General features: G+C 34.4%; 1 protein-coding gene across 1 annotated transcript in view; it reads right to left on the minus strand.

Moving 5' to 3' along the window:
• The window catches only part of EXOC6B (exocyst complex component 6B), a 710,495-nt gene that overhangs the window by 411,395 nt on the left and 276,374 nt on the right, over nucleotides 1-22,726 (minus strand). Inside the window, exon 8 of the mRNA XM_026456434.1 lies at nucleotides 20,123-20,191. Within this exon, the coding sequence (XP_026312219.1) occupies nucleotides 20,123-20,191 (69 nt within the window). The remainder of the gene's footprint in view (nucleotides 1-20,122; nucleotides 20,192-22,726) is intronic.

Below are 22,726 nucleotides of genomic sequence, written 5' to 3' on the forward strand. Positions count from 1 at the left end.
ACAATGCCTCACTAACCTGAAGTACCATTTTTTGATCAATGGGATAAATTCAAAGTATCGAACTCACTAGAACACAGCAATATCCACAAAACTGAAGTACAAAAGCGGCCCAAAAGCCCAGAGTAGTGCAAGACCTCCAGCTGACAAAACAGCTTACCCAGAACTGCTTGGTTTGCCAGTAGAGCAAAGAAAAGGAAAAAAAAAGAAGGGGGAGGGGAGCATCTAACATACTTCTTCTGCCCTGTTATTTCTACTCCCCACGATGACAAGACCTTTGTGAGCAGGCAAGGGAGTTGAGAAGAGAGAACTCAATCTCTGCAGTCCAAGCTGCTTCACATTTTTCAGAAATTACTACATGTTCAAACAATGGGATATTTGTCAAAGTACAACTTGATCACCAGAATTCATCTGTTTTTCATAACCACATTTGACCTAAACTGTGCTGACTAAACAAGGTACCCTGTGTTTTGCAGTCTGGAAAATGTGGCTCCCAACATCATTTTTAGACTGCACTAAAACCTCTTGCCCCTAGACTACAGCCTCTTGGTAACTAAGTGCATTCAGATTAGGCCAAGGATGATGTTTGCTGGCTTTCCTTGTTACATTAATCACCAGATTTTCATTTCAACTCATATTTTGGTTAACTTTTCTCTTTTTTATAGGTATCTATCAGGAGAGTATAAAAGAGCTTCAAAATTTCTTATATCTTTTCCTTTACTGTGGGCTATGCGTGTGTGTGTGTGTGTAGTTTGCATATATGACTAAATATACCTATAATTTTTATTTAGAAATTTCAACTTACAGAAAAATTATAAGGAGAGTACCAAAAAAAACTCATGTAGCCTTTATCCAGATTCATATGCTGTTAATATTTTGCCCCATATGCCTTATCATTTGCTCCATATAAATCATTTTCTACACATATATTTGTTCTTAACCATTTGAAATTATGTTATATGTATCATATCTATTTATTCCTAAATACTGCATTGTGCATTCCTGAGAATAGGATAATTGCTTACATAATCACAGAATACAATTTCTGAAAAGTTAACATTTTTCTAATCTACTGCCCACATTTCAATTTTGTCAATGGACCCAGAAAACCCTCTATAGCATATTTCCCACAGGTAGAGGATTCACTCTAGAATAGGGATAAGCAAACCATGGCCCATGGATAAAACCCATTCCATTACCCATTAGGTAAATGAAGTTTTACTGGAGCACAACCACTTAATTAATTAACATAGTGTGTCTGGATGTTTTGCACTATAACAGTAATATTAAGTGGCTATGAGACAGACACAATGGCCTAAAATATTTACTATCAGGACCTTTGCAGAAAAAGTTTGTAAATCCTTGGCTTATGACAATGTGTTGTACTTAATTGTCTTGTCTCTTTGGCTTCTTTTAATCTGAAAAATTCCTCAGCTTTTCTTTATCTTTTGTGACTGGCATTTGATATGGTTTGGTTGTGTCCCCACCAAAATCTCAACTTGAATTGTATCTTCCAGAATTCCTACCTGTTGTGGGAGGGACCCAGGGGGAGGTAATTGAATCATGGGGGCTGGTCTTTCCCATGTTATTCTCATGATAGTGAATAAGTCTCACAAGATCGGATGGGTTTATCAAGGGTATCCGCTTCTGCTTCTTTCTCATTTACTCTTGCCACTGCCATGTAAGAAGTGCCTTTCACCTCCGGCTATGATTCTGAGGCTTCCCCGGCCATGTTGTGCTGTTTAGGCCAAACTTCTTTTCCTTCCCAGTCTTGAGTTATGTCTTTATCAGCAATGTGAAAATGGACTAATACAGAATTTTTGAAAAACACTCCTTTCTTCCTCCCTTCCTTTCTCCCTTCCCTTATTTCCTTTTTCTTTTGTTTCCTTTCTTCCTCCCTTTCTTCCTTCTTTCTCTTTCTGACCCATAGAATATAGTCTCTTGGTAACTAAGTACATTCATAGAGGGTATACAAAAGCCCTTCTCCTCCTAACACTCCATGGTTTTTTAATCTCTAGGTTATAATTTTTATAAAGGTAACATTAAATGTGGATAGGTTATGGAAATGTACAGGTTTTCTTGCTTATCTGTGGATCTATGTCAACACACATATTAGTCTAGTTGTAAGTCTTTTTCCTTTCTCATTGCATTCTTTAAAAGTCCTTTTTATAATATGAATATGAGGTAAGGAGACAGGTGTAGGTGGAGTGTGTTCAGGTTGTGAAAAGAAATGTTTCTTTATGATTTAGTAATATTCTCAGCTATTACGCCAGGTGTTTTTACATAGATTTTTTCATTTCATTCTCATAGAGACACTGTGAGATAAATACTATTATTTACAGTGTTTCATCATGTTGCCCAGGTTGGTCTCAAATTCCTGGGCTCAAGCAGTCTGCCTGCCTCAGTCTCCTAAAGTGCTGAGATTACAGATGTGAGCCACCGCACCCAGCCAACCTCATTTTCATACTGTAAAAAGTATGTCAACATTTCTTATAATTTCAGGGCAATGAGAAATCTCTAACCTTAGTTATTAAAACTCCATTTAATAGAACAACAAACTATATTAACCTCAATCAAAATAACTAAATTTTCTTAGCATACTTCTTAGCCTTTTACAGGTCTGTTAATTTTTCACATAGTACTTTTTTGAAGTACTTTATTCATTCATTCATTTCACAATTATTTATTCAGCTCCTTCTATGTAGCAAGAATAACCCAAAATTCTGAGATTTTCAGAAACTCTAGTTAAAGAAGATGAAGTTTTAAAAAAAATGAGATAGGCCGGGTGCGGTGGCTCATGCCTGTAATCCCAGCACTTTGGGAAGCTGAAGCAGGCGGATCACGAGGTCAGGAGATTGAGACCATCTTGGCTAACACGGTGAAACCCTGTGTCTACTAAAAATAGAAAAAAATTAGCTGGGCATGGTGGCATGCGCCTGTAGTCCCAGCTACTGGGGAGGCTGAGGCAAGAGAATGGCGTGAACCCAGGAGGCGGAGCTTGCAGTGAGCCGAGATCGCACCACTGCACTCCAGCCTGGGCGACAGCCTGTGCAAGACTCCATCTCAAAAAAAAAAAAAAGAGAGAGATGGATCTTGCTTACATTGCCTGAGAAGGTCTTGAATAGGGACAGGCAAAGAGACTGAGCTTCTAGTCCCGTATTAAGCCCCTAAACTATTTCACCTCCAGATTGTTGGTTTCAGTTTCACCTCTAGATGTTCTAGCATTTCACCTCTAGATTGTTGGTTTGAGTTATAAGAATCTGAAAAAGTAAAGAATCTACTACAGTCCCAAACTCAGCTTTTTCAAACTTTCACAATTTAAAATAAATCAATTCTATTCACAGGTTAAAAAACAAATCCTTCATTACACCTACTATAATCAACTGTAAATAAATATGAGCTCCAGCTATGGTATTTGTTTCTGGTAAGAAGATCATTTTGGTATATGCTGCTTATATAAACATCTGAATGACCAAAATCATCTATAAAAGAAAAAGAAACTCCTTTTCTCCCTTATATGATCTTTCATTGTTTAGATCATGAGGCTCTGGCTGTAGTTATTTATGTGTTCCCAACATGACATTCAAAACTATTGGGACAAATATTAAACCATGTAATAAATGGCATCTTGGGTAAGCCTCAAAAACCTCTGAAATTTTGAAAATTTAAAAATGAACAAACAAATCTTGCAGTTACAACCAAATTAGGTTGTAGGGGAAAAATGCAGAAATAGGGAAAGGAAGCAAAATGTGTAAGAGATCTGATCGGACATCTGAGATAAGGGAGAACAGGATGTAAATAAAAATCCAGATATCTCAGTAATGGAAGAAATTTGGTATAATTTGGAAAAGTCACCAAAAGGAAGAAAGAAAATGAGAAGTATGTTTCAGGAAAGAGAACTGCCTGTGCAAAGGCATCACTGTGAGAGCACATGGAGTATGGTGTATCTGGTGCATAAACTGTGAGTAGGCAGGAGGAAAAGAACAACCAGAAATGAGGTGAGAGAGTTAGGCTAAGGATAGAATATGGAAGACTATACAGATTAGATAAAGAAACTTACTTTATTCTGAGAAAAATGGGAAACAGAAGTATTTTAAGCACTGTCTTGATAAGGTTAAAATTGTATTTAGAAGGATTACTGGGTGTTACATGGAAAATGAATTGTTTCTTCTTTGTCAGAGCTTGAAAAGAAGTTATCAGATTATTGTGGTGTCTAAAGCTATTTACATGAGATAGTATTATTAAAAAGAAGGTAAGCACACTTGAGAAGTTTAATCTTCCCAAAGTAAGCATTTTGGAAAAATGAATGCAAGCATGTCTAGAGATCTAAACAAACACACACTCTCTCTTTTTCCCCCACCTTGTTGTATTCAAGGCTAAATGATATGTATGCCCATGGGCAATAAGGTCACCAGGTTAAAAGAGCAATATGATAATTATAAAAAGTTAGATCACAGCTACTACAAACTGGGGCCCATTAGCCCATACTGCAGGAAAGTTATCACTATAACTGGCTTTTCCTGTGTCCTTATCAATGCAGTGCACAAAGTATCTCACCCTTAGTTTTTTCTCTAAGATCTATGTAGTGTTTATGCCTATCTAACCTCACCAGGCACCAGTGGGTCAGTGAAACTAGGAGGCAGTGAGATATGGCAGGAGACTGATGAGACAACCTGTTAAGTGTCAGAGACGGACTAGGAGTTACCAAACATTTCAGGGCAAACTTTCCACATTAAAAAATATCTCTAAAGAAACTACTTAAAATACATTCTTATTGTTCAGGAGTACTCAAGATTACCATGGAAACAAATCAGAAAGCTTCTAGCTCTTCCAATAGTATAAATTGGCTCCTCAAAGATGTAACTTGCATTTGTTTTAGACGTTGTGAAATAGCAGATGAATATTTTGAGATGGAAAATAAAGTCCATTTAAAATGAAAATAAAACAATTACAGACAGATCAAGAGGAATAGTGTCTAAATATCCACTCCTGAAACATTAAACAGTCACCTGAATTTCTTAAAAATAAATTTCAAGGGAGAAACATCAGAATTCCTCTCTAAAACCAATGATATCCCAAAAGATTTGAAAATGACACCTATTCATTTCAAATTACTATTCTCAGGAAAGCTTTTTCACTAAAAGCTCCATGTTTTATTTTGTTTCTTCCTTATTTCCCAAGAAAAACGTATATGTTTCAAATAAACATGATGGATTCTTTTTTTTAAACTGAGTCCTCATCAGGTCTCTTACAAAGCAGCTTTTGTTTACATCTACTAAATTAGAAACTTTTTGAGAGCAGAAAGTGTCCTTGCCATCTCTGCACCTTTCAGTGTATTAGGACATGCTAGAGCTTCAATAAAGTTTAACTTTTCTTTTTTGGTAGATCTTCTCAGAATATACTTAAATAGACTAATATTAACTGTAAAAAGGCCAAGACAGCAATATAGCACACCAAGTTTCAATGACATTTGAAAGAGTGGGTGCCCTCTTTTATATTTTTTAACAGATAAATTGATGAGACTAGTGTTTCCTACAAATACAGCTCCAGAAATGACTTCACAAGGATCTGAATCATCAAATTGTATCTCTGGCAATGCTAGACTTCTATATACATAATTTCCCATTTCTTATCACTGGTGAAATAAAGTGTTTCCCTATCTTTGTAATGTCATCTTTATAAATATTTAAAAAGAAAGAAACTTATTCACAAACCCTAAGCACCTAGAATTTGCATTTTTACAGGCATTTCCCATTTGCCTTAATTTCTAGTACAGGAATTGTAAATGACCCCACTTGTGTTTATACAAAAACCAATTTAGATGTTAATTTAAGTATCTTTGTGAGAAATTGAGAATTCAAATAATAGATATTTACTAGTTACATAAAATTAATAAAAAAAATTTCCAAGATTTAAAATAGAATCAAGATAGCTCTTAAAAAAAAATACTAGGCTATTGGAAGCACTATCAATTTTAATAAAAGCTAAAATGCCAGCCACAGATCTATTTGTTTACTACTTTTCGCTGCCAGATCAATGGTTGGTGAGATGCACTGGCAAAATGATATGAGGCTGATGTGTATCTTTTTTCATTTACCAATCAATTTTCTTAAGATCAAGATATACCAAAAATGTTTGACCACATTTTTTGAAGTATCTCATTAAAAAAAAAAAATCAAATTGACTATTGAAAATACACCCAATCCTTCAGATTAACTTTAAGGGTATGTTCCAATTCCTAAGGCTAACTTTATGGGTTATTAGATAATTAAACTAAATTTGTTTGTTATTAAATAGCAACAGTGCTTCTGGTAAAAATGCAAGAACAAGAACCCTAAAATCTTTATTCTGGTGCCAAAAAAGAACTATTTCATAACATAATTCAGAGTGAGGTAGTCTCTACATGACGAGGTGTTTTCCCCGTATTTACCACATCATTTATTTAAAGTAGTCAAATTTATGAAGCACTATGAAATTGCAGAGCAAAGTGTTATATAAAATCCAAGATGATACTATGTTAATATATATAAACAACAACCCTTCAAATACTACTACAAAAGTATCTTAAGTCTAACTTTGAGAATACTAAAACTAATGATTTTTAATGAAAACTTCAGTAGTGTTTTTGACTGTTGAGTTATTTATTTCCCAAGTGCTTTACTGTAATGGTCAGTAGCTACTAAAGTTCTTAAAACAATTTCATTAAGAAATTATCTTAACACCTCAGGAAACATGTCACTTAGAAATGCTTATATCTGTTCCTTTTTCCGCTCTTCTAATCCTTTCCTTGCTATTATTTTTAGTTACATGACTATGGTTTCCGTAGTTACTCCCAGCTTCCAGTATAGACTATACCAGTAGAAATCTTCAGATTAGAGTGGGAGAACCATGTTCTAGGAAGATTATTGACCATCTTACACCATTCTACCCTACACCCCTGCAATGGCCATAAGGGACTATAAAGAGATTACGGCCAGACATGGTGGCTCACACGTGTAATCCCAGCACTTTGGAAGGTCGAGGCGGGCGGATCACCTGAAGTCAAGAGTTGGAGACCAGCCTGACCAACATGGCAAAACCCCATCTCTACTAAATGTACAAAAACTAGCCAGACGTGGTGTCACATGCCGGTAATTCCAGCTACTCGGGAGGCTGAGGCAGGAGAATCGCTTGAAATCAGGAGGCAGAGTGAGCCAAGATGGCGCCATTGCACTCCAGCCTGGGCTACAGAGCGAGACTCCATCTCCGAAAAAAGAGAGAGAGAGAAAGAAAGAAAGAAATTATGAGTAAATTCTACCTCTGCTGCTGATTTACTTCTTCTAATTATAGCCAAGTCCTTAAAAAATATATTAAAAGTATATTAGTAGAAAAATATTCTGAAATGTAACACAATTACTATGCTCAGGGAGATCAATTAATAACACTTCTCATAATAGTTTCTAAATCTCTGTTCTGAATCACTTTAAGCAGAAGAATTCAGGAGACAAAACTATTAGTTTAACTGGTGAGGCTAACTTATTCCTAACAGAAAAACAGGTCATCAGCTTGCCATGCATAATGGCTGCTCAGGGAATAAAGATTTATGACACAGAAATATGGTCACCTTGAAATATACTTTTAGATTTAGATTTTGGCAAGGCTTCCAAATTTAAGAAAAAGACAAGGTGGTAGGGAGTTCTTACGCGGCTTAAACAAGGAGATACTCATATTGAATTGGAGAAAGCTATTCTGGGGCAAAGGTCTGTAGTCAATAGATACCTGAAACCTAAATCTGTACTTGCCTTTAGAGGAGGGATTCTTTCTGGGTCTATGGATGAGATTCAGGGAATTGGGGGAGCCTCTAAATTTTAAGCCAAATGTCACATGCATGCACATATGTGCATTTTGCCTTGTGAAAGCATTGAGAGCTTTCGTAAAATCTCAGAGGCCCCTTGATTAAGAAAATTTAAGAGAAATACTGTACTTGATAGAGCCTTTGTAATAATGAATTCACTGCACAATGATATCCTGAATTCCCTTAATCTTAGGGTATTTTACAGTCCCCTGTAGTGAATGGAGCAGAATTCAATAAAACTGAAGTTCTTATGATTCATATAATACTGGGGGATTGCTGCTTACTAAAAATGTCCATGTATTTTAACTGCTATTGCTGGACTCAAGATGTCAGAAATCTTTAAATTTGTTTTATAGTATAACACATATGCAGAAAAGAACATTAATCAAAGGTGAACATTTTGTCAACATTTTTTAGATCTAGGAATTTAAACTGTTAATGAGAAGATGATGTACATAGCTGGAGATCAAGAAACCATAAGAAGATCACATACAAGTCTCACAAACTAAGCTTATGGATACATTTATAGGTTTGTCCCTCTAGTCTCTCCTAATGACACTTAAGCTACTTGTTATGGGATGTATATACACCCTTCCAGTGATAGAAGGGTGAGGAGTGAAATGAAAGCAGATTCAGAAAGATGTTTCAGTGTATAAAGGAGCGTAAAGTACATGCAGATCTTTGTCCATATTGAGTCAGGTTTGAGGATTAAGGCCAACTGAGTCAATAAAGTTCATAAATATCTACAAGACAGAATAGTCTGTCTTCATCAGACACATAGTCCATCCATCTTTATAATTACCAATACACTACATACAAGAACCTCAAATTGTTATTATTCATCATTTGCTTAACAGTAAAATTTTTAGTTTGTTTTCCCCTTTTAAAAACATATTTTTCTTCAATTACTATAAAATATTTTATATCCTGCCCCTTACCTGCCCATCTGTAAACTGCATGTAAATGTGAAGATTTAAACCATATAAAATTTTTAAAATAATTCCATAAAATACTTCTACCTTTGCCCTGCACACTTCCACTGCATTATTATATCAAAGACCATGTCTCAATTAACCACTATCTGACCCTTGTTCACTTTCTTCCCTCCCCTCCCCCTGCCAAAGTTTGCCCTTCCTGCCAAAGTTCAGCACTTCCTAGAAAAGTCTCACTGGCTGTTTGATATTGTACTTCACTTTAGTCACCAAAGGAAGAATTTGCAGGTGCTTGGCCCCATCTATAAGACCATGACCGAAATCTGACCTCCTGTTACAATACATGAACTCCTGACCTACTGATAAGGCTGGCAGATATAAGTAGGATTTTTCAAATAATCCTTTGGGAATTTATAAGCAGCAAAGCCATAAAAGGGGGGTGAGTGGAAGGTCGGTTTCACTAAAAATAATAAATATTGCCATGTTTATTCAAAGAGTGCCTTGTTATCCTCCAGGCCAAAAGTTCAGATAAACACTATTGTAAATGACAAAATATTAGAACTTTTTGTTACTTATGTTATGATCCTTCCGTTGGACACCAATAGAACTGTTTTCCCTCATATAGGTCCCAGCCCTGACATTGTATAACAGTCCCTGTGACTAGAATACTGAATTCATCTGCAGGTCAAAAGGAGAGTAATTATTCAAAATCAAAAACAAACATTTACTGATTATTACATACTACTAATACTAAGTGCTAAGTACTGGGACTAAAAAGAGGTGAATAAATATAATACCTGCCCTAAAAGAGCTTACAATCTATTGAGGAAAAGCAACATATTTAGAATATGATGATATAATAAAGTTAAGCAGTAATATAAATATACACTGAATCCTATGTGAAGGAGTAGGGGATCCACTGAGTTCAAGCTGAAACATTAAAAAAAAATTGCTGGATGATACAAGTAAAAAATAAATAAGTGTGTGAACCCGGGAGGCGGAGCTTGCAGTGAGCTGAGATCATGCCACTGCACTCCAGCCTGGGCGACAGTGAGACTCAATATCAAAAATAAGAAAAATAAATAAATTAAATAACTAAATAAATAAGAACTAGTAAGATAAGTGAGAATAGTAATTCAGGTAGAAGGGCTAGCATAAGGAAAGAATGAGAGGCATATGGTACATTCAAAGAATTGGAAGCATTTAAGTATCATTAAAGTAAAGTAAGAAAATATGGATGATAAGACATGGAAGACCATCTATACTTCTATATACTATATTGTATTCTATACTTCTACATTTTACTCCACAGATAACCAATCACAGAATTGTAAGCAGATAACACATATATCAGATTTGTATGTTGAACAATTATGACTATAGTAAGAACTGAGTTAAAGGTTTAAGATAATGGTAGGGAGACCAGATAAGGAGACTATTTTCAATAATTCTGATGAGAATCTGAACTAGGGCAATAATTTTAGGATAGGAAAAGATGAGATGGAGTAAAACTATATTTAGCAATAACATTTGGAGATTGGATGGTATTCAGAAAAACCCAAGAGTTTAGGTTTCTGGCTGGTGACTACATAGATGATACTATTATTTGACATCACTAAAAAAGGAGATGGGCAGGAGGGGCAAGAGATATTGCCTTCATTTTATAACATAGGGAGATATAGAGTTTATGCTGCCTGTGAATATCCGAAAGGTTCTGTTCACTAGGCAATATATACAAGTCCAAAGCTCAAGGGAAAGTTGAGAAGTGAAGATATAGGTTTGGAAGTCATTAGGATTCCAAATCATGAGAATAAATTATATCATTCAAGAAAGGCAAGACACAAAGAAAAGCAGGATGAGAGTAAAACCCTGGGAACAATGAAGGACACTAAGAAGAAGTAAAACTCACAAAGATCAAAACAGGCAACAAGTATCAGAAACACTGGTAGAGAATAAGAAAAATATACTGTAAAAGAAGACAGAGATTAAGAATTATAAAGTGAAAATGATCAACAAAGTTGGAGCCAAAAGGTCCAGGAAAATACAGTTTCAGGATAGTGCTAAGAACAGAAGATAAATATACAGGGTTGATGAGAGAATGAAAAGGGAAGAAGTAGAGACAAGCATTAGAATGTAAAGGAATATGAGAGATACGGTTTTATTTTCTCCTCAATCCCCGTTTCTCTATTCCTAAATCCTTTTTCTAAAGGCCTAACAGTAATATTAAATATATTAGAAAATAAGAAAAAAATTACAAATATTTATATTAAGTAATCCATTTTTCAACAAGCTTTGTAATTAATATTATGAGGAACTACCCTTTACCATGCAGTAATGCCAATTTGTGACTTGAGAATGGGATAACAAAGAAAGAGAGGTAACAAATTACAGCCCCAAAAAGGCTATGAAGAGTCAGCGCTGGAAGTTATACATGTTCTGGTCCTTCCTTTTCCAATGGAGATATCTGAGTATTTATTTAAAGTCCCTATAGACCTAGAACATCAGTGTCCAGAAAATAAACATATATTATCCAGAAAATAGAACTGAGTTTCTAACACTAACTATACCTTTTCAAAACTAGGAAATACTGTGAATGGGAGAAGAGACCTGTTTCTGCCATATAAACAATGCCTTATTAACTGCTATAGAAAATTTATGAATATAAAATACTTCAACAGTAGGGAATATTACTGTGTATAATTTACTTTTAAATGAGCAGTTTAAGGTCCTCCTGCTTTTCTAGAGCTTTATCATCTGTAAATAATAACCAGTATGCCGTAGTTTCTACATAGCTTAGGACTATATATGGTCATTATACAATTAAGAATATGTGAATTTTTAAAAATTTGTATATTGATGACAGAGACCAGAACCCCTATCTACATGTCTACAGTTTATGCCAAACACTTTTAAAAATATCAATACTGTGTCTAACCATTAGCATCAGAGATACATAACAATTACCAGATAATTGCTATTTCTTTCATATTTTTTTATTTTTTTTTTTAAAGGAGTCTCGCTCTCTTGCCCAAGCTGAAGTGCAATGGCGGGATCTTGGATAACTGCCATTTATTAAATGCCAATTATGCATACCAGTGACTGAGTTAGGCACTATTTATTCAATTTATTAATTGTACTAAGTAGGTAATTATTATCCTATTTCATATATGAGAAAGGTAGCCTAACAACATACAACTAGTAAATGTGTGATTAAATTATTTCAATACTCATGAATCACTACTGGAGTTCACTTGAGCAAAATCTGTTTTATTTTAATATCATAAAATCTAGAGTCTCACTCTTTCACCCAGGCTGGAGTGTAGTGGCATGATCTCAGCTCACTGCAACCTCCACCTCCCAGGTTCAAGCGATTCTCCTGCCTCAGCCTCCCAAGTAGCTGGGATTACAGGCATATGCTACCACACCCAGCTAATTTTTATATTTTTAGTAGAGATGAGGTTCCACCATGTTGGCCAGGATGGTCTCAATCTCTTGACCTTGTGATCCACCTGCCTCGGCCTCCTGAAGTGCTGGGATTACAGGCATGAGCCACTGCACCTGGCTAATATCATAAAATCTTAATCTCTTATAAAAACTAGCATACACACAGTGATGAGATACAATGCGATCATATTAAAGTCATTCAAAGAATGGAACTTCTCTCCTGGTATACTGTAATCATATTGAAGCATAATGTATTAACTTTTATATATCCTTGCTTCTCCAAATTCATTTCATGCAGAAGAGAAATTCAGAAAGTGTTTTTTTAAACAAGGAAACAAATAATAAGATTTGAGTCAACATATGTTCAAATAAATGTACTGCATTCTTCAGTTACCACTTATTTATTCATTCAACTATTTAATAATATTTACTGAGTACTTACTACATGCCAAGTAATGTTGGTACTGGCAGATATAACATTTAACAAAATAAACTAGCCATTTCACAGACCTTATGTTATTTGAGGGAAAAAAAATCATTAAATTTTTAATTATGAGGCCTACTCTTAACCTTCAAACTTGATGCAAATAAACATGATTATTTTTCTATAGACTACTGGCTTAATTACAACTGTGAACTCCCTTATCCATACCTACTATTGAAGAGAGTAAATAAAATCATGGAGCACAGAAACAAGATGTTAAGGAAGAAAGGAATAAGTGTGTGGCAAAGGAAAAATGTATATTATTGCATATGTGAGTTCTATACAACTTTCAAGGAACAGATAACTCTTATGTAAGTCATTCCATAAAATAGAAAAAAGGTGAGATGTTCAACTAATTTTAATGAGGCTAAAACAACATTGACTTACAAACCACCTAAGGACAACACAACAAAAATGAAAATTTCAGGGCTGTATTACATATGGCCTGAAATAAAGCAACAATAAAAAGAAGTTAAATTCTACAGGATGTTATAAAAGTAGCAATACATGTTCATCAAATTGAGTTTATCTAATAAATGCAAGGATGAGTTAATATCAAAAATCTATCAATGAAACTCACCATATTCATAAACTAAAGAATAAATATTATATTAATATGTATAGAAAACTAATTCAATAAAATTCAGCACACATTTATGTTTTCTTAAAGGATTATCAAGAGTCTAGGAACAACTAAATAAGTTATTTACCAAAAACCTATATAATGATTAGTCAATGAAAAAAAGTCACACATTTTCTCTTTAAAATTAGAAATCAAAGAGTTTCACTATCACCTTATTGAACAACAAAGCAATGATGATTCCAGTCAATACAGTAAGATAATAAAAAGAATAATGAGATATACAAATAGAAAAAAAAGTCACTATCTGCAGACAATATGATTGACTACACAGAAAACTCATGATAGAACAAATAAAAGAGTTAATTAAGCAAAGTTTCTAGATGTAAGATCAACCTATAAAAATCAATAGTGTTCCTCAATATCAGCAATAACTAATTAGAAAATAAAGTAGAAAACCGCAACAAAAACTGTAAGAATTTTGCTATTTATCTAACAAAGAATGTCCAAAACTCTTAACATGAGATTGGGGGAAAGCTCAATTAAATAATTTAAAAGATCTTCCTCCTCCATGACTGGGATGACTTAGCATTATAAAACTGTTAATTCTTCCAAAATGTAACTACAAATTCAATCAATTCAAATCAAAATCCCAGAAGAACTTTTTAAATAATCTCAAACTTATTATAACATGTATATGGAAAAATAAAGATCTATAAATAGTTAATGCAATTTTAAAGAGGAGACATGAGAAGGGATTTATTTTATACCATCTATTTTGATATATTATAAAATATAATATAACAAAAAATGAGCTCAGAAACAGAACAATGTAAATATTGAAATTTACTACCAGAGGTACTACCAGAAATCACTGAGTGACATACAGATTATGTAGTAGATGGAATTGATAAAACTGAACTCATCATATGGAAAAAAATTAAGCCTTATATTATACAAGGAGTCTTAAAAAGTTCATGGAAAATGCATATTATGCAAAAAATTATGCAGGAATTTCAAAATATTTTTACACCAAAATAAGCCTGTACCAACTTGTTATAACATGTCTGAACAGAATCTAGTTTGAGGCACTAAAAAGTATAAGACATCAATTTGAAAAGAGCCTCTATTGGAGCAACATGAATTCTGCTAAAATTGAAGCAAGCACAAATATTAAATTTACGGTAAAACTTAGGTAGAAGAACGGTGAAATCATTGAAGCTTTACAAAAAGTTTATAAAGACAATGCCCCCAAAGAAATCAGCAGCTTATAAGTAGATATTTGTTTTAAGAAGGGATGAGACAATGTTGAAAATGAAGCCTGCTGTGACAGACCATTCACATCAATTTTTGAGAAAACAATCTTGTTTGTGCCCTAATTAAAGAGGATTGATAATTAACAGTACAAACAACAGCCAATACCATAGACATCTCAATAGCTTTAGATTACACAATTTCCCTGAAAAATTGAAGTCAAGCAAACTTTCCACTCAATACAAAACCACTGCACTCAGATCTGCTGCAGAAAAGAGCAGACAACTTTCAATGGAAATTTTAAACAAGTGGAGGATCAAGATCCTGAACCATTTATGATATGGTTTGGCTGTGTGTCACCAACCAAATCGCATCTCAAATTGTAATTCCCACGTGTCAAGGGAGGGAAGTGATTAGATTATGGGGGCAGTTTCCCCCATGCTGTTCTCATGATAGTGAGTGAGTCTCACAAGATCTGATGGTTTTAAAATGGCAGTTTTTCCTGTCCTCACATTCATTCTCTTTCCTACCACCTTGTGAAGAAGGTGCCTGCTTCCCCTTCACCTTCCATCATAAGTTTCCTGAGACCACTTAGCCATGCTTCCTGTTAAGCCTGCAGAACTGTGAGTCAATTAAAACTCTTTTCTTTATAATTATCCAGTCTCAGGTAGTGTTCTTTTCTTGAGTGAGTTCACATTGCATATGTGAGCTCTAAGGAACTTTCTTTTTTTTTATTTTTTATTTTTTTCTTATACCCTAAGTTCTAGGGTACATGTGCACAACATGCAGGTTTGTTACATAGATGTGCCATGTTGGTTTGCTGCACCCATCAACTCATCATTTACACTAGGTATTTCTCCTAATGCTATCCTTCCCTCAGACCCCCAACCCCTGACAGGCCCCGGTGTGTGATGTTCCCCGCCCTGTGTCCATGTGTTCTCATTGTTCAACTCCCACCTATGAGTGAGAATATGAGGTGTTTGGTTTTCTGTGCTTGTGATAGTTTGCTTAGAATGATGGTTTCCAGCTTCATCCATGTCCCTGCAAAGGACATGAACTCATCCTTTTTTATGGCTGCATAGTATTCCATGGTGTATATGTCCCACATTTTCTTAATCCAGTCTATCATTGATGGACATATGGGTTGGTTCCAAGTCTTTGCTATTGGGAACAGTGCCACAATAAACATACTTGTGCATGTGCCTTTATAGTAGAATGATTTATAATCCTTTGGGTATATACCCAGGAATGGGATCATTGGGTCAAATGGCATTTCTAATATTAGATCCTTGAGGAATTGCCACACTGTCTTCCACAATGGTTGAACTAATTTACACTCCCACCAACAGTGTAAAAGCATTCCTATTTCTCCACATCCTCTCCAGCATCTGTTGTTTCCTGACTTTTTAATGATCACCATTATAACTGGCATGAGATGGTGTCTCACTGTGGTTTTGATTTGTGTTTCTCTGATGACCAGTGATGATGAGCATTTTTTCATATGTCTGTTGGCTGCATAAATGTCTTCTTTTGAGAAGTGTCTGTTCATATCCTTTGCCCACTTTTTATGGGGTTGTTTGTTTTTTTCTTGTAAATTTGTTTAAGTTCTTTGTAGATGCTGGTTATTAGCCCTTTGTCAGATGGGTAGATTGCAAAGACTTTCTCCCATTCTGTAGGTTGCCTGTTCACTCTGATGATAGTTTATTTTGCTGGAGTTCTACACAACTTTCAAGGGACAGAGTGAATCCCCAGTTTTGTTGCCCAGGCTGGAGTGCAGTAGCATGATCTTGGCTCACTACAACCTCTGCATCCCAGGTTCAAACAATTTTCCTGCCTCAGCCTCCTAAGTAGCTGGGATTACAGGCACCCACCACCACGCCTGGCTAATTTTTGTATTTTTAGTAGACACAGAGTTTCACCATGTTGCCTAGGCTGGTCTCAAACTCCAGACCTCCAGCAATCCACCTGTCTCAACCTCCCAAACTGCTGGGATTACAGGCATAAGCCACTGCACCTGACCTCAAGCAGTATTCTTTATAGCAGTGTGACAACAGACTAATACAGTTTCTTTGAAGAACTGTGGCAGAAGAGAAACATGGCTTTCCCAGTACAATCCTGAAGACAAGGCATAATCAAAGCAATGGCTACCAAGAAATGAAAGTAGTCCAGTCAAAGCAAAAGCAGACCAGTCAAGAGCAAAGGTCAAGGCAACAGATTTTTGAAATGCTAAAGGAATTTTTCTAGTTGACCTTCAGGAAGGCCAAAGAACAATAATATCTGTTTATTATAAGACTTTTAGCCAAAGCTTTAGCAGCACTATGCCTGGGAAAGCTTCACTATACAGTCCTCCTCCACTACAGCAACGCTTCTGCTCATTCCCCTCATCAAATGAGGGCAATTTTGTAAGAGTTTCAATGGGAAATCATTAGACATTCACTTTACAGTCCTGATTTAGCTTCTTCTGACTTCTTTTCGTTCCCTAGTTTTAAAAAGCCTTTAAAGGGCAACTATCTTTCTTCAGTTAATAATGTACAAAAGACTACATTGACATGGTTAAATTTCTAGGATCCTCAGTTCTTTAGAGATGGGCTAAATGGCTGGTATAATTGCTTACCAAAGTGTCTTAAACTTGATGGAGATTCTGTTGAAAAATAAAGTTTATATTTTTTATTTTTATGTTTTAGTTTCTTTTTTCCATGAACTTTCTAAAGTCCCCTTATATATAATGATGAACCCAAGATGGGTTAAGATGAAAATGTAAATGGTAAAATATTAAACATAATATAAAGTAAATACTCTGTGACAGCAGGATAAAGAGGTATTTAAAAAAAATAAAAACTCAAAAGTATAAACTTATATGGCTAAAATTGATGGATGTGATTACATGGAAACTAAATATTTCTGTTTCACTGAACATAACATAGACATAGTTTAGAGTCTGGTGACAAATTATGAAAAAAGGACATTTTAAACATTCTAAACTGTCAGTATCTATAATATATGAGGAATTTCTGAAATTACTCTTTCAGAAAAAAGGGAAAAAAACAAGAAACTCGATTTTTAAAAATGGACAAAGGTTAAAAATAAGCACTTTATAGAAGAAAAATCTAAAAAGATCCACTAGTCTATAAAGAAAACCACAATTTTGACTAATAACCAGAGAAATGCAAACTAGAACCATAGCGCAACAGCATTTGAGTAAATTAAAAGCACATACATATACAAATCACTATACATTTTTCAAGGATATTTACACATCTATGACCATATATTACATTTATTAGTGTTATTATTCTTGGAGAAGAAAGACAACTGGGCTTGTAAACAATGAATGAATGGAAAAAATATAATAAAATAAAATAAAATACAAGAGGGGGGCCTTTATGAATTGATAATAGAGTGTCACAGTCTAAGATGTATATGATTTCTTATCTATACCTGTGATTGAAAAAGATTGTCGACTTGTTTTAGATGCCTTGATACAATTCAATCTACATTTGGCTTGACCTTTATATAACAAGGAATGGTACATGTGCAGCCATAAAGAAGAATGAGATCATGTCTTTTGCAGGAACATGGATGGAGCAGAAGGCTGTTATCCTCAGCAAACTAATGCAAGAACAGAAAAACAAATACCCCAAGTTCTCACTTACAAGTGGGGGCTAAATGACAAGAACTTATGAACACAAAGAAGGAAACAACAGACACTAAGGTCTACTTGAGAGTGGAGGGAGGAGGATGGGAAGAGGGAGAGGAGCAGAAAAAATAACTTTTGGGTACTAGGCTTAAATCCTGGGTAATGAAATAATCTATACAACAAACCCCTGTGACATGAGTTTACCTATGTAATAAACCTTCACATGTATCCCCAAACGTAAAATAAATCTTTTTTTAAAAAAAGAATTGTACATATATCAGATAATATGAATTTTATTTTTGTTAAAAATGTCTGAAAATATTAGATGTAAATACATAAAACATAAATAATGGTGGTCTCTAGGTGTGAAATCATAGGCAATTATAATTTTATTTTCATGTCTTTTGTTTTATTTACTTTTTGTAACTTGAAAATTTCTAAATGAGTATATGTTACTTTAGCAGTAAGATATTCAGAGCTTCTTTATAAAACCAAAAAAAAAAAAAAAAAAAAAAGAATGTCTTCTGAGAAATTGCTGCTACTGCAATATTAAATTTAATTCTAATGCCTCTCCACTGTTAGAGAGATTCTAATATGGACATTTAAACTGGTGAGACATACTTATATTCAAATGTAAATACAAAAATCACATTATAAGGCTACACATTATTTTTAGTATTCACTACTTTAACCGCCTATTTAAAAAACAAAAAAAAAAAAGGAATGGTAGATTGAGAGGGAGTGTAAAGGGAGGGAAGACGGAAAGAGAAACAGAGAAGAAAAGAGGAAGATGAAGAAGTGGGCGAAAGAGGGAGAGAGGAGGAAACTACCTGATTTTTAATCAAACCAATAAAACTACCACAAAATACTTCAGACCATAAAGTCCATAGGTCAGTATCCCAAATTGTCAGGAGTAATGACAAAGTAACACTATGGTAAATATATGAACAAAGAGGCCAGGCATGGTGGCTCACACCTGTAATCCCAGCACTTTGGGAGACCCAGACGGTGGATCACCTGAGGTCAGTAGTTCAAGACCAGCCTGACCAACATGGAGAAACTCCATCTCTACTAAAAATACAAAATTAGCCGAGCGTGGTGGCACATGCCCATAATCCCAGCTACTCGAGAGGCTGACGCAGGAGAATCGCTTGAACCAGGGAGGGGGAGGTTGTGGTGAGCCAAGATCACACCACTGTACTCCAGCCTAGGCAACAAGAGCAAAACTCTGTCTCAAAAAGAAAAAAAAAAAAAAAAAAAATATATATATATATATATACACACACACACACACACACACACACAAAGAAAAATTGATAAGAGACTGGGCAATAAGACATACTTGAACATATTAAAAACAACCTGATATAAGCATCATTGAAAGTTTCTGTAAAAAAAAATCAATAATAGGCTTCTCTCACCAATTTGTCTTGGTTGCTACAGTTTAATTTTTGATTCACTTTCTGTGTATCTATGTGTCTGCATGTGAGTGTACTACCAAAATGGAGAAAGGGATCATTTCTTAGAATATTATTAACATCTATAATATCCCACGCACAGAGAGGTTCCCTTTTCCATATGCTTTACATGACAAAAGGAATAATTGTCATTAGGAATAAAAAAGTAAACATTTTCACAAATACTATTTTAATGTGTAAAGACAGAATATTGTTATTTAAATAATTACATTATTAAACTAAAAACAGAAATCTGGATGTGTATGACTACCTCTAGTTATAAGCTACTGATTTATTGATGACTGAGAAATGTCACTAGCCATAGCATATTACATAAAAACATAAGAGATTCAAAATTGCTTTTTATAATTAACAGTCCTTAAACAAGAAGAGTTTTCTCATTTCTCACTCTTAATAATAAACGAAAAACTACCAAAAGTTGAGAAAGCAAAGTTTTGAACTCAATGGACATCTTTATTAGGCAGAGCCAGATAAAGACTCACCAGGACAGAATATATGTGTAGACATCGATATACTGGAGAGAAATCCACCAAATCTTGGGCCCCAGGTACCTGCAAATACAAGATTACAACAAAAAAATTCAAACAAAGCTATTAAAAGCAACTACCTTAATTGTTACTACTCAAGTGTTTGGTTCTTTTTATAAAGGCCAGTTCTAGCTTCTAAGTGAGAAATACAAAACAAACAAAGAAATAGGTTTCCAAAGACCTAGTTCTTATGTTTTAGCCATAGAATTAATAAACTGTGAAGATATACACCAAGGCTGGGACAAAGCCCACAAGGATGGGTAGCAGAGAAGAGAAACAGCTGGCACCAATCCTGCATTTGCCTTTAGAGATACATCTTTGGCCATGGGACTCTAAAGGGAAAATAAGAACAATGTGAGAATGCACCTTTCATGACGACTTTTTCTAAAAGACATAAGAGTTTATATAAAAAACTAAGTTTTAGTAGTTAAAAACAAAACTTGCCACACAATATGAATCATGGCCTGCCAGTCAACTTCTGAAGAACACAAGAATTCATCAATACTTAAGTCAACATGCAATCAAAATCAGAAATATGCTACGAAAAGAGGGGAGATTATGTGGAAAATAAGACAAAGAATGGAAAAGTCAAACCAAGAAGTAATACCAATGGATTTTAATGTGAATAGTGTATGTTAATTAAACCTAGACATCAAAAGAGAAACTAAAAGAAAAAAACATCAGGTAAGAACTGGAGTCTAGTTTCAATGCTAAAATTGATTTGCTATGTGATCTGACAAGAGTAATTCACAATTTACTTTGGTCTCGATTTCCTCAGTTGAAAAAAAAAAAAATCAGCTGATTTATAGGGATTTAACAAGAATAAAAGGAAATACTGAAAGTAAATGTTGAACAAAATAAAACAAAAAGAAAATGAAAAAATTACATAAAGAAGTATTCAAAATACTGCCAGTTTTTACTGTAACACTGGTAACTACATAATTCATCAGAATATAAGCAGCAGGCATATCTAATTTGGGTAGGGCTGATTCATAATTACAAGGTCATTTTCCCTTATTTCATAAAGTAAATCTCATTTCTTCTTTTGGGGCATAGCTTCTTTACCAAGATACTTTTCTTAATGAAATCTACTAATTCTAAAATTCAACAGCACAATACCTACGTTCTTTTCCCTCTGGAACCATTACACCTTTAGATTTATGGGTTCAAACTTATTGACTATTCTGTTCATCTGCTTCACACCCATAAGAGCAAAGATTAAATCTCTACATTTTAAGTTCCTTGATAGCACTATATACTCTGTAAGCACACAACAAACTTTTACGTGAATCTAAAAACTGATAGTAAGATGGTCAACATCCTATAGCGTGGCCCAAGAATAACTTTACCTAAAAAAAAAAAAAAAAAACCTTTAAGAAGAGGTAATGAGCATTGCAAATTACTGAAAAAAAAATATGGTACAGCATGCAGTTTAAAAAGAGTAGGATTAAATAGCATATAAAAATTGTACAAGTGCAAATGGACACTCATTTTCATCTTAATAACACAGAGAATCCACAGGTGATCATTTTAGGCACTCTTATTTGAAATGATCACAACACTAAAACATCTTTACAGTCTCCTCTTTTGGACTGCAAAGTAGAGAGCTAAAGGAAATTTATTTTATCTTGACAGAAAACCAGAGCCTATTTTATCTTGCCAAAATATGAGGAAAATTTCTTTTATCTTGCCAAAAAACCAGAGCCTACAGCTAAGCAAAACACATTCTCAAAAGAGGAAAAATGTTAAAACATCAAACATGATATTCACAATAGTATTTAAACTATATAAAAACTACACATGCATATGAAAAAAGACAAGAAGAAACATATTTAAAAGTTTGATCTGTATAGGAAATGACACGTTTTTCTTTTATTTAGAATTAATAATTTTTAAATTCTGTTACATATTTACAAAAAGTTTAAAGAATTTTTCTTACATAATTTTGGGTAGCAAATTCAATCATAATTTTGTTTATATGTTCTTCTTCGTGCAGTTTATTTTGTTTAACTTCGTCTCAGAACCATAGTTTTACTCGAAAGGAAACTGCTTGTAGCCATTCCTCAGACAAGGCCTTAGCCACTTTACATGTCAGACCCACCCTTGTAGAATGAACATCTAAATTAAGGGAGAATTTCCCTAAAAATCTGTGATAAATAAGCTAACAGAGCCCCATAACAAAGACATTTTGTTACTAATGGGCTAAGACTGGTTTATGTGGGCATACTATTTTAAAAAATGGATACATTTAGAGAGGAGACAAAGGCCTTTTTTTGTCATCTCCAACAAATATTTACAACCAAATCTATTCTCTCTGAGGCTATTGTGACATCATTCTATCAGCTTCAAACTGGCTAAAGTGCTCTGACTTGTAAGTATTGTCTCTATGATTTCTTAGCCACTGGAACCACCATCCAGTTAAGTCTTCAAAGCACAAGACTGCCTGCTTTGAAAGCAGTACACAGAAATCTAGACAAAAAGAGAAGGGAGTAAAATGGGGTTTCCGTTCACAACTTTTACCTCTACTCCCAAAATAGCCTAATATTTAGAAATCATTTT

The sequence above is a fragment of the Piliocolobus tephrosceles genome, chromosome 15 (assembly GCF_002776525.5).
Source record: "Piliocolobus tephrosceles isolate RC106 chromosome 15, ASM277652v3, whole genome shotgun sequence".
In the NCBI taxonomy this organism is placed as follows: Eukaryota; Metazoa; Chordata; class Mammalia; order Primates; family Cercopithecidae; genus Piliocolobus; species Piliocolobus tephrosceles.